This window comes from Lemur catta, chromosome 21, assembly GCF_020740605.2.
Source record: "Lemur catta isolate mLemCat1 chromosome 21, mLemCat1.pri, whole genome shotgun sequence".
Classification (NCBI taxonomy): domain Eukaryota; kingdom Metazoa; phylum Chordata; class Mammalia; order Primates; family Lemuridae; genus Lemur; species Lemur catta.
Genome location: NC_059148.1, coordinates 32,047,039 through 32,058,697, shown reverse-complemented (window position 1 = coordinate 32,058,697; position 11,659 = coordinate 32,047,039). Strand labels below are relative to the sequence as shown.

Sequence of the window (11,659 nt, the reverse complement as noted above, 5' to 3'; positions counted from 1 at the left end):
TTCCGGAAGTTGGCTGACGTTGGGTATCAACCTTCCCTTTTATTGGGAGCCGTTTCTTCGCTCCCTGTTGCATGAGATGGTTAATGCACGTTGCCTTATCCATGCGGTTTTCTCTCTGAGAAGGAGCTCTGGTGTCAGCAAGTGTCCCTGCTGGTCTCCACTTCTCTAATTGGCTCTTGGCTCATCTAAAGTTAGAGAATAAAATCACTGATAATGACATTTCAGCCAAGCCAGCCTGGTGCTCTGACCCGCTGCAGAGTCCTCGCAGACCGTGGGGCGTGTCCCAGCAACCCTGACCCTCAGGGCCTGTGCCTGCCTCTCCCCACAGCATACATCGTGGCCGTGTACCACAGCATGAAGGACGGGCTGAGGCGCAGCGCCCCGGGGAGCACTCCCATGAGGAGGAGGGGTGCCAGCCAGTTCTCCCAGGAGGCCGAGGGGGCGGCTGGAGCCCTTCCAGGTGAGCAGTCTCTGTCCCGTGAGGCCTGGCCCTTCTGTGCCACAGGTGGTCCAGGCAGGCAGGGGGGAGCTCCCTGCCCTCAGCATCCCTGTCTCTTCCTAGGGATGATCACCTTCTCTCAAGATTACGTAGCCAATGAACTCACTCAAAGCTTCTTCACCATCACACAGAAGATTCAAAAGAAAGTCACAGGCTCTCGGAACTCGACTGAGCTCTCTGAGATGTTTCCTCACCTCCCTGGTTCTCACCTGCTGCTCAATAACCCTGCTCTGGAGTTCATCAAATACGTGTGCAAGGTGAGAGTGCTAATGGGTGTGCAGGGCGAGGATGTCACATGTGTGCAAGATGGGAAACCATCCGTGTCTGCAAGCTGAGGGCAGGTGTAAGTCATTCATCCTACCACCGTTTACTGTGTCCCTGTCACGTGCAGTCACTGTTGGGGCATTTGGGTTCAGGTGTGAACCACACAGGACAGGCCCTGCCCTCGAGGAGCCAGTGGGACAGGCTCTCTTTGATTTTTCTGGAAGATACTGTGTAGGATCGAGAGGCTGAGACAGGGAGGCCCAGACAGGCAGGGAGGGGGTCTCCGACACGGGCTGGGGTCTCCGCAGGTGCTGTCTCTGGACACGAACATCACCAACCAGGTGAACAAGCTCAACCGCGACCTGCTGCGCCTGGTGGACGTGGGCGAGTTCTCCGAGGAGGCCCAGTTCAGGGACCCCTGCCGCTCCTACGTGCTCCCCGAGGTCATCTGCCACAGCTGCAATTTCTGCCGCGACCTGGACCTGTGCAAGGACTCCTCCTTCTCTCAGGTGGGCTCAGCGCCAGCGCCCTCGGCTGGCAGGGCCAGGACGTCCAGGCCCCCGATGGCCAGTGCGGTCCCGCAGCTCCTGCCTCCCCACCTGGCAGGTGGCACCTGCTGCCCGCAGGCTCCCACGTGGACTCGGGGCAGGCACCCCCTCAGGCCCCTCTATGCCCGTCCCAGGCAGGGTGCAGGCAGAGGCCAGGGCATGGCCCCGGGCAGCCTTCCAGCCCCTTCCCTCCTGTGCCACCGCCTCCTGGGGCTGCCACCACAGTGCCGGGACCAGGGCCGGGGCCCAGTGACCTCTCACGCTTCTTGCTCTGCCTAGGACGGGGCCGTCTTGCCTCAGTGGCTCTGCTCCAACTGTCAGGCAGCCTATGACTCCTCTGCCATCGAGATGGCCCTGGTGGAAGCCCTGCAGAAGAAGCTGATGGCCTTCACCCTGCAGGACCTGGTGAGCTGCGGGGCCGGTGCCCACCCGCCGCTTTCTGAGGGCAGGGGCATTTCTGCACACACCATCTGCACTCTAGGGCCACTGGGTGTGCGTAGGTCCCAGTTCCTCCCCAGTGTCCTCTGAGGGGACTCCTCTGAAGACCCATCCCCACCACAAGCCCACTCAGCTGTTGCGTCAGCATCTGTCGGGCCCTGGCTGGCTCTGTGGGCGTCCACGCGAGCAGAGGGAGACAGGTGGTCAGCCCGGTAGGTGTGGGGGGGAACCACAGGGGGCTGCAGGACTGTCTCACTGAGCGGTGTCTGAGCAGAGGCTTGGCGGGGGTGCTGGGCTGCCATGCGGCCATCATGGGCCAGTTTCCCCTGCCCAGGCCGGGCACACTGGACACAGCAGGCACAGGGCCTGGGGTGGGTTGCCCCATGAGGAGGGCGTGTTGGCAGGGCTCGGGCGAAGTCGTGAATTTTATTTATAACTGAGGACCAACACGCGCACAGCAGGAACTTAAGGCCTCTTCTTGGCAAGGCCAGGAGGAGGTGGGGGGCAGGCCTGGCGGGGCGGGTGGACTGGCGCCCGACAGGGCTACTCCCTCATCAGATCTGCCTGAAGTGCCATGGCGTGAAGGAGGCCAACATGCCCATGCACTGCAGCTGCGCCGGGGACTTCGCCCTCACCATCCACACGCAGGTACGCCCTCCCAGGGGGGTGGTCAGCCTCAGCACAGCCTTGCCCGCTTGACCTCCTCTGGGTGGGACGGGGGCCTCACCACATGTTTATTCCTGCAGGTCTTCGTGGAGCAGATTAGGATCTTCCGGAACATTGCCCAGCACTACGGCATGTTGTACCTCCTGGAGACCCTGGAGTGGCTGCTGCAGAAGAACCCTCGGCTGGGCCGGTAGCCAGCCCTGGGCTCTCGGGACACCAGAGTCCACGCCAGGCATCCTGTGGCCACGAAGCTGTGTCCCTGTGCTCCCAGTGACCAGGCCGCAGGCCACCCTGACTCCTCAAACCTGGGACCACAGCACAGGGCCGACCATCTTCGGGGAGCTCAGAGGGTGGCAGGAGTAAGTGGGAGGGGAGCTGCTCCGTCCTCAGCAGAGCTGCCTGCCGGGGCAGGTCAAGAGCTGAGAAGCCTCTTGAGGATGGCGAGGGGTCACTGAATAAACGTGTTTCCCAGGCTCTACTGCTTTCTGCACACCACTGAGTGGGGTGAGAACGTCCTCCCCGTTCTTTCTCCTGACCCCAGAGGCCTCCAAGGGCCTGCCGAGTCCCTGCCTGCGCCTGGGCCCAGACCCTGCACCTGTGAGGACCTGGACTTCTGCCTCCCTGGTCTGTGGACCCTTCTCCTCCAGAGCAGGCTCCAGCGGGGCACCCTGTGCCGCGGGACTCGGGACCCGTCAGCCTCGTCTCAGGTTTAGCTGCGTGGCCTTGTCCCTCACTGCCTGGCCCAGGACTGGACAGAGCAGGAAGAAGAGAGGCAGCAAACAGTATGAAATGCAAATCACAACCTCGAGACCCTGGACGATGTAGCCTCATGGGAATGTGGGGACCCCCTGGGCTCCCCAGGAGGTACAAGTCCCTGGGCTCAAGCCGACCTTAAATCTGTCCTTGCTGGCCACATATCTGTGTCGGCTACACTTCCGATTTTCATTTAAATTCTACACCTAAGGTTAAAGTTCTCCAGGTCGTCACTGTGTGTTGGTACAAGGCACCCCCGCCTCTGGGAGGAGACTGGGTGCCACTGGGCATGGGTTTGGCCCCCGGTGCCGCTCAGGCCGTCTGCCCTAAGAAACCTGACGCCCACTCCAATGGACGGAGCCCTGCGGCCTCCAGAGTAGAGATCAAATCAAATTAGGGCAAGTTGGGCGGGAGGGGATCCAGCTAGCTGGGCTTCATTCCGGGAAGCGAAGCCGGAGAAGACCCAGGGGAGAGGAGACAGCCAGGGACAGCCCCTCGTCCTCCAGCGAGGCCACCCACAGCAGGACCCGGGGCTGCTCTGCGCAGCCGTGGTGCCAGTCTGGGGGTCGGGGCATTGGGGGTGGCAGAGGGTGCGGAGAGAGAAACCCAAGCCCCTCCCTGGCCTGGTTCCTGAGCACCAGCCAGGGACCCAACTGGAAAAGCCAGTTTCTCCAAAACTAAAGCTGGGCCTCTGCAGAGCCACACACTGAGGTGTCAGGGGACCCCAGGGTGGGCGTGCTGAGTGGGCGCTGGCTGCCATGAATGGTGTAGGACCTGGCTCCACACGACCTGCAAATGTCATTCCAAATTGAGCCCTTTGGCGGGGGCTGAGTCTCTTTGCCCTCTGGCTGTGGCTGCCCTGGAGCTTGGTTTCCTGTCTGAGGTGGGATGTCACCTGCTTGCGGTCACAGTGAGGCAGCGCCCAGACTCACCCCCTCGCCCTGGAGCCAAGGTCTGGGCTCCTGCGGCAGGGCCCACAGGCGCCTGGCTGGCATCTGAGGACAGGGTAACCAGATTACCCAAGGCCCTGATCCAGTTAGTGCCTCTCCTGGCCCTCCCCCTTGCTCACCCTGCCTTGCCCGCCCAGCCTCGTGGAGCGTGGACAGGCACTGTGACCTCAGGCCTGCAGAATCTGAGCTCCCATTGTCCTCAGGTGTGACCTTCGCAGCCTCCGTCCTCAGAACCACCCCAGCCTTGTCCCACGTTCTGGGAGGGAGGCGGCACAGGTCTGGGGCAACCCTGCAGGGAGCTGGCAAGTGAGGGGCCCAGGCGGGGACACGTCCCAGGGTCCCGATGCACTCAGCTGTATCTCTGTCCCCTGGGTGCCAGGGCAGGCAGACGTGCACACTTGGCACCCAGGCAGGGGATGGGCATCCCACCTTGGATTCATGGGCTCAGATGCTTCTCCCCAAGGAACAAGTCCAGAAGGTTCTGGTCACGGGTTTATTGGATGCTGAGCATGTCGTGACTTCGAAGGGAAGGGTCCAGGCAGAGCTTGAGATTTCAAGGCTCAAGGTAGGGGCTGGGGGCAGCTTCCCCACGGCCCCAAGAGCAGCGGCAGAGAGGTGGGGGGGGGAGCCCTGTGCGTTATTGATGGGGCAGGGGGACATGCCTCGCCCTGCAGACCCCAGGAGTCTGGGGAAAGGTGGCAGCCCAGCCCAGGGAGGAGGGCAGCCTCTGGTTCCCAGTCTCGTGGAGATACTCGGCCACTGAGGTGCCTAGCCGGGGCCCCCGTCCACCAGGCAGGTCCCCCAGTGGGTGGCCAGGCTGTCAGGGGCCTTGTCTGTGGCCCCAGTGGGCCCAGGTCTGCAGCAAGGCATGATGGGAAGGACAGGAGGCTCAGAGTTGGGCTAAACCTTTGGGGTCCGTGGGCGTGGAATCAAGGCGGGGAAGCTGGGAGGCAGGGAGGCTTTGTCCTGTGCTCTGTCCAGGGGTGTCTGCCATCTGCTCAGGTGGGGCAGAGATGGGGCACGGCAGCGGGCACAGAACTGCCGGGCCTCCCTCTGGCCCTTGTCCCGAGTGCAGCCCTCCTGGGTGGGTGGGGCTGGGGGGCCGGTCCACGGAGCAGTGACCAGGTGGGGGAGGGGCCTGGCCCAAAACAAGGGCAAGGGTCACAGGCCAGCTACCGGAGGGGGGGCCCCGGCTTACACACCTTGTCGAATTTCTTATGGCTGTAGACCTTGTTTTTGTTCATGAACGTTAGCAAGATCCAGTCACACAAGAAGGAGCCCTGGGGCCAGCAGAGACCAGGGGTCAGGGCCTGGCCGACCCCCCACACCCCCCGGGGCCCCCAGGTGGGCTCCTTACCACCCCGATGGAGGTCAGAGCTGTGGCCAGATTAATGATGGTGGGAATCAGGCTGAACTTCCCGGCCTGGGGAGAACAGGCCTGTCTGGATGGGGCCACGTGGGGCTCGACGGAGGGGCGGGGCTCAGCCGGCTCAGTCACGGCTGCAGCCCCCACTTTCAGGAGGCAGGGGGGCCGGCCCCACCCCAGCGGGCTGTGCTCACCTGCCCGTGCACGATGACGTCGATGCGGATGCCGTAGGCTTTGATGAGCGTGCGGGTCGTGGTGCCATTTGTCTTGTAGTACTTGGCAAACCTAGAGCGGGCGACCCGCAAGCCGAGTCCAGGCTGCCTGACCCCGCGGAGGCTGGTGGGGGGGGCTGCTCCTAGGGCAGCTCCGGGGAAGCTCGGGCCTGGGGGCAGCCATGCCCCGAGGACAAGGGTACCTGAAGTTGTAGCCCGACGAGGCGGGGACGTGTTTGGGGTCGAGCCTCCGGAAGGAGTACTTGGGGTTGCACGCGGCTGCAGCCAGGTCCAAGTCACAGTCCCAGTTGATGATAACACCGATGACACCACCCTGCCAGGCAGCGTGAGAGCGAGGGAACCGGTGAGGGTGCCGGCTGCCTCGTGGCCAGGTGTCAATAATTTAGCAGGCGCATACACCCAGTCTCGCAGATTGTGTTTCTCCCCTCGGGCCAGGACGGCAGAGGGACTCGTGCGTGACAGCATCCCCTCCTGCCCAGGCAGAGCCGCCCGCCCCTCCTCACCTTATGTGCCAGCTCTGTGAAGTTCTCCCCAGCCTGCTCCACCACGAAGCCTAGCTTGAAGATGGGGCAGTAGGGGTCTAGGGCCTCGTCGAAGGAGCAGTGCTTCAGGTACCCGTCCTTGCGGTCTGCGATGTTGCCCCTAGGAGGGGCAGGGGCAGAGCCTGGCACCCCAGCAGGCAGCCCCCACGCTTGCCCTGGCACCACGCCCACCGGCTCTTACTTGGAGAAGCGGAACTTGGGGTAGTGGATGCTGTTCTTGATGAGGATGGTGAAGTTCGGGGCCATCTTACCCAGAAATTGGCTGAAGAGGCACAGTCAGGGATGGTTCAGCCCCTCCCCCAAAGCCCCCCACCCCACAGGGGGCCCCACCCATCCCTGGGTCCAGAGTCACCCCCTCCCCAGTACACGTGGCCGCTGCCCGTGCAGAGAAGGTGGCCGTAGAGCCTCAGGGTGGAAGCCAAGGCCGCAGGTGGGTGGGGTCACTGAGTGCCCCCACCTGACAGAGGCGCCGTCCTCCACGGGGCACCAGCCCGACACCTCACAGGTCTTGGAGGTCCCCTGGTAGTAGGGTATGCAACGCCCGGTCCGCAGCCCTGTGGGGCAGACCCAGCTGGGCTGGTGGTGGGGCATCGGGGCACCCTGAGCTTTCCCCAGCCCCCCCCCCCCAGGCACACTGACCGTGCCCCAGCCCCCCCCCCCCGGCACACTGACCGTGCCCCAGCCCCCTCCCCAGGCACACTGACCGTGCCCCAGTCCCCCCCTTCCCCGCCCCGGGCACACTGACCGTGCCCCAGTCCCCCCCCCCTCCCCGCCCCGGGCACACTGACCGTGCCCCAGTCCCCCCCCCCTCCCCGCCCCGGGCACACTGACCGTGCCCCAGTCCCCCCCTTCCCCGCCCCGGGCACACTGACCGTGCCCCAGCATGTCCAGTTCCCCAGCCACGCAGTCCTCATCCGAGTAGCAGGCAGCGTTGGGGACCCTCATGCTCTAGGGCAGAGATACCAGTCAGGGGTCCTGCAGGGACAGGGACCACCAGGCCCCCCTGCCACTGGACCGGGCCTCACCTCAGGGCAGGTTCCCAGGGCCTGGGAAGGGGTGGCCTCGATCCTGGTGATGATGCTGAACACGCTGCCCCCCTGGGGCAGAGAGAGGGCGGGTCAGCGGCGACAGCTCCTACCCCTGTCCCCCCCCAGGGTGTGCCATTAGTGGGGCGGGGGCCGGCCGTACCTCGGGGGGCTTCACGTATTCCTCCACGTCCCACACTCTGTGCTCCGACGTGGTGACCCCCTTGACCTTGGTGATGACGGAGCTCTCGGGGCCCGTCTCGCTGTCCTGGTAGCTCTTCTGCACGATGAACACGTACCTGCGGGCAGGGCGGTGCCGGCTCCGGAGGCGACCCGGGAAGGCGGGAGCCGGGACCGGACGCCCCTGCGCCCCGGCCCCTCCCCGCACCCGGCCCGGCCCCGCACCCGGCCCGGCCCCGGCCCCCCGCACCCGGCCCTTCCCCGCACCCGGCCCCTCCCCGCACCCGGCCCGGCCCCGCACCCGGCCCCTCCCCGCACCCGGCCCGGCCCCGCACCCGGCCCGGCCCCGGCCCCCCGCACCCGGCCCTTCCCCGCACCCGGCCCTTCCCCGCACCCGGCCCGGCCCCGGCCCCCCGCGCACCACACGAAGTAGAGCAAGATGAGCAGCTGCACCGTGCGGTACAGGACGCCCAGGCGCCGGTTCCTCACCACGATCACCTTGGGCGTCTCGTAGTCCCAGAAGGCGGACCAGCAGCCCCGGGCCACGGCCGCCCCCGCGAGGGGCTTGGGCTGCGCGGTGGCCATGGCGCGGCCCCACCGCGCCACCTCCCGGGAAGCCGCGGCCGGGGGCGGTGGGGGCGGCCGCGGGCCCTCCCCCCTCCTCCTCCTCGTCCTCCTCCTCCTCCTCCCCCCCCCTCCTCCTCCTCCCCCTCCTCCTCCTCCCCCTCCTCCCCCTCCTCCTCCAGGGCGTGGCCTCACGCGCCCTCCCCGCCCCTCCAGGCTGGCCCCGGCGACCGGGCGGGTGTCCCCAGAGGGGTTCGGAGGTGGAGCCGGGGTGGGGCAGCGCCGGGAGCGGTCGAGGGAGCAGCCCCGCCCGGGGCCCAGAGTGGCGAGCGGGGAGCCCCAGCGGGAGCTTCCCGAGAAGGAGGGGACAGAGCTCCGGCCGGTGCCCGCCGGTCCTGCCCACGGTCCTCCCAGCTCGGGACAGAGTCTTGGCCCCTGGAGTTGCGGCTGCTTTTCGCTCCTGAGCTGCGTCGCAAAGGAAGGAATGATTACTCCAAACATAGTGTGGAGAGCAGGGGAGAGACCAAAATCTGAAGGAGAAAACGGCCCCCCCAGCTAAATTCCTCCCTGTATTTGTTTCCAAGGGTCAGAGCCCTTTGCTAATTTAACAACTTCCACACAGGTAAGCTGTTTTCAGCCGACTTTTGCACCCAGCAAACACGCAGCTCCCAGCAGGTGTTCAGAGCCGAACACCGGACCCTTCATGCACTTGCTCACGTCCTTCCCTCCATCCATCCTTTCTCCTAGGCCCACCCCCCACATGTCCCCTTGTGTATTTGAAATTAGAGACGGGGTGTGAGGAGAGAGAGACGCAAGCTTCAGCCAGGGGAGGTCATCGATTGGCAGATCCGTCCTGGAAAATAAGACAAAGTGACAAGACCAAGCATGACCAGTTGATAATGTATAGGGGGTTTTGGGTGGTCGTGGGAATGCAGCGTGTTGTACGATGCACGTTGGTGACACCTCCAGGAGGATTGGAGGAATGATAAACTACTGGCTGGTATTAAGCCAGTCTGTGGCACTTCTCTGCCAGGAACGTGGAGGCAACCACACTCCTCCAGTCCCTGTCAAGTCCCTGGTAGACAGAGGGATCTTCGAGTCCCCGTGTTAGGGGCTTAAACACAGGCGGGTTTAAGACGTGAGCCCAGTGAACTGCGGCTGTACTGCCTGGGAGAAATAAAAGGAGGAGAAGGCTGCCGTGCAGCCCTCAGGGAACCTGACTCTGTTGCAGGCAGCAATAGCCACATACTCCAGCAAAGGGGCCCGGGGGTAGGAGGAGTCCCCAGTTGTGTCAGCACAGCTGAGGCCTGTGTCTCCAGTTGTCTCACCTGACCCCACGCCATCCTGGGTGCCGTCATGGTGTTTGTTACCTGTCTGTCACGGTGGGACCCCCATCGGCAGCGGCTGGAGGGAGAGAGGTTCCATTTGTGGAATCCAGCTCATGATGTGGACAAACTCGTCTGGAAGGGAACCACTCGGGACCTCTAGAGAAAATAGAAATAAAGATAAAATTCCCCCTCATAGTCCACTAGGACTAATGCTAAGATGTTGGAATGATAGTGCCCAAACTAAAGGGAAAGGGAAACAACAGATGGTGAAGTATTGCCATTTCATTTGGATGCAAGAACCCATTCTTAAACCATCTGTATTTTGGCCCAAATTTGTTTCCAACCAAGACTGGGTTTGCCAACTTCTAATTGAATATGTTAATAGCAAAAGTCCCGTCTCTCAGGAAGACATTCACTCTGCCCTCTGTTGGGGGAACCGTCCCCGGTCTTGTTCCCTCTTAAAGGGAGGGACGACAAAGAAACAGGAGAAGACGAAAAAGAGAAGCCCTCTCCCCCCTCAGGACCCCCTTCCTCTCTACCCCCACCTTACAACTCTGAAAACCCACGTGGGACTTAATAGAAAACCAGACCAACGTCCGGCCAGACCGTAGAGAATCCCCCTTTGAGATGGGGATCAAGTTACCTGTAGATGGGTCTTCACGAATGTAAAGGGAGAGAGGTGTCATGGGTATTCCGTGGTAGACGGACTTCAATTAACCGTAAGAGAACCAGGAAGACTCCCAAACGGGTGGTCAGCCCAGACTTGTGAATTTAAGGCCCTCAACCAAGCCTTACAGTTCTTGACAAAGAAGGGACCATCCACACAGACTAAATATGCCTTTGGAGGAGTTCATACCTTTGGAAAAAATCTGGATGGAATGAGGGTTAATTAACAGTAAAGGGAGAGACTTAATATGTAAACAGTTAATAACCCAAATTTTAGAAAGTCTAACGTTACCAGAAGAAAGAGCGGTAGTTCATGTTCCAGGACATCAAAAGGGTCCTCCTTTGACAGCAGGGAAGTGACTTAGCAGACGAAGTAGCTGAGCAGGCTGCTCTCTCCTCAGAAACACCAACATTCCCTTTAACGCCACATCCCCTGTCCCTGCTGCAACCCCCATTTTCACCCCAGCAGAAAAGACCCAAGGACAGTTGGGGCAGAAGGAGATTCAGAGGGAAGGTGGCTATTGCCCGATGGAAGGGAAATGCTGTCTGAACCGATAATGAGAGAAATTTCAACCCAGCTCCACCAGAGGAGCCACTGGAGTCCCCAAGCAACGTGTGACGCGATTCTCCGCATTTGTGGTTGCACAGGGACCTACATGTGAGCCAAACAAACGTCTGCGGGATGCTCAACATGCCGGAAAACTCTAGCAAGCTCTAGGACAGGCGCCCTCCAGAGGAAGGAGACCTGGGTTACGGCCATTCCAAAGCATTCAAATTGACTACACAGAAATGCCCAAAATTCGTGGCTCAAATACCTTCTTGTAATCGTAGATCATCTCACTCATTGGGTAGAAACAATTCCAACTACCTGGGGCAACTGCTAATAATGTAGTCAAAGTCCTGATTGAACATATTGACCCCGATTTGGTCTGATCGAAAATACTGATTCAGGCCGGGCGCGGTCGCTCATGCCTGTAATCCTAGCCCTCTGGGAGGCCGAGGCGGGTGGATCGCTCGAGGTCAGGAGTTCGAGACCAGCCTGAGTGAGACCCCATCTCTACTAAAAATAGAAATAAATTATCTGGACAACTAAAAATATATATAGAAAAAACTAGCCAGGCATGGTGGCATATCCCTGTAGTCCCAGCTACTCAGGAGGCTGAGGCAGTAGGATCACTTAAGCCCAGGAGTTTGAGGTTGCTGTGAGCTAGGCTGATGCCATGGCACTCACTCTAGCCCGGGCAACAAAGTGAGACTCTGTCTCAAAAAAAAAAAAAAAGAAAAGAAAATACTGATTCAGATAACAGGAGTCACTTTACTGCTAATATCAAAGGACTCATACAGGTTTTAGGAATGAATGAAATGGGAGTACCATACCCCCTGGCACTCTCCTTCCTCAGGAAGAGTAGAAGGAATGAACCAGACTCTGAAAAACCACCTTACTAAATTGATCCTGGAAACCAGGTTACCTTGGACTAAATGTTTGCCTACAGCCCTTTTAAGGATTGAAACAGCCCCTCAAAAAGACATAGGCTTATCCCCCTGTGAAATGCTTTACGGATTACCCTGTCTCAGTTCAAGTACTGACTGACATTCCCACCTTCAAAACCAAAGACTAATTTTTTTTTTTTTTTTTT

The 11,659-nt window shown here is 61.1% G+C and overlaps 2 protein-coding genes and 1 long non-coding RNA gene across 9 annotated transcripts in view; 1 reads left to right on the top strand and 2 right to left on the bottom strand.

Moving 5' to 3' along the window:
* POLE (DNA polymerase epsilon, catalytic subunit) overlaps positions 1 to 2,893 on the top strand; it is a 40,031-nt gene extending 37,138 nt beyond the window's left edge. For 3 of the 4 annotated variants that reach the window (XM_045534078.1, XM_045534076.1, XM_045534079.1), the window contains 6 exons: positions 329 to 460; positions 563 to 756; positions 1,072 to 1,272; positions 1,591 to 1,716; positions 2,308 to 2,397; positions 2,496 to 2,893. In XM_045534078.1, the coding sequence (XP_045390034.1) occupies positions 329 to 460; positions 563 to 756; positions 1,072 to 1,272; positions 1,591 to 1,716; positions 2,308 to 2,397; positions 2,496 to 2,609 (857 nt within the window). In that variant the 3' untranslated portion in view covers positions 2,610 to 2,893. Of the gene's footprint in view, positions 1 to 328; positions 461 to 543; positions 757 to 1,071; positions 1,273 to 1,590; positions 1,717 to 2,307; positions 2,398 to 2,495 lie in introns of those variants that run through there. The other variant, XM_045534080.1, reaches the window with a different exon arrangement.
* Positions 2,894 to 4,597: 1,704 nt separating this feature from the next.
* On the bottom strand, positions 4,598 to 8,071 carry P2RX2 (purinergic receptor P2X 2). 3 transcript variants are annotated; one of them, XM_045534071.1, is made up of 12 exons: positions 7,886 to 8,071; positions 7,448 to 7,583; positions 7,285 to 7,356; positions 7,132 to 7,207; positions 6,717 to 6,813; positions 6,441 to 6,521; positions 6,221 to 6,359; positions 5,900 to 6,030; positions 5,679 to 5,769; positions 5,476 to 5,541; positions 5,321 to 5,398; positions 4,598 to 5,112 (listed from the first exon to the last, which is right to left on the bottom strand). In XM_045534071.1, exons 1-12 carry the CDS (start codon positions 8,047 to 8,049, stop codon positions 5,008 to 5,010), a joined length of 1,236 nt encoding a protein of 411 aa, XP_045390027.1. In that variant the 5' UTR covers positions 8,050 to 8,071; the 3' UTR covers positions 4,598 to 5,007. The 3 variants fall into 3 exon arrangements, with proteins under 3 accessions (XP_045390027.1, XP_045390029.1, XP_045390028.1); XM_045534073.1 differs by having other exon boundaries at positions 4,598 to 4,974; XM_045534072.1 differs by having other exon boundaries at positions 5,026 to 5,212.
* A 140-nt stretch (positions 8,072 to 8,211) lies between these two features.
* Positions 8,212 to 10,940, bottom strand: LOC123625749. 2 transcript variants are annotated; one of them, XR_006730634.1, is made up of 4 exons: positions 10,315 to 10,940; positions 10,000 to 10,212; positions 9,399 to 9,512; positions 8,212 to 8,881 (listed from the first exon to the last, which is right to left on the bottom strand). It is a non-coding gene; the product is annotated as an uncharacterized LOC123625749 (long non-coding RNA). The 2 variants fall into 2 exon arrangements; XR_006730633.1 differs by having other exon boundaries at positions 10,000 to 10,940.
* Positions 10,941 to 11,659: the final 719 nt, after the last annotated feature.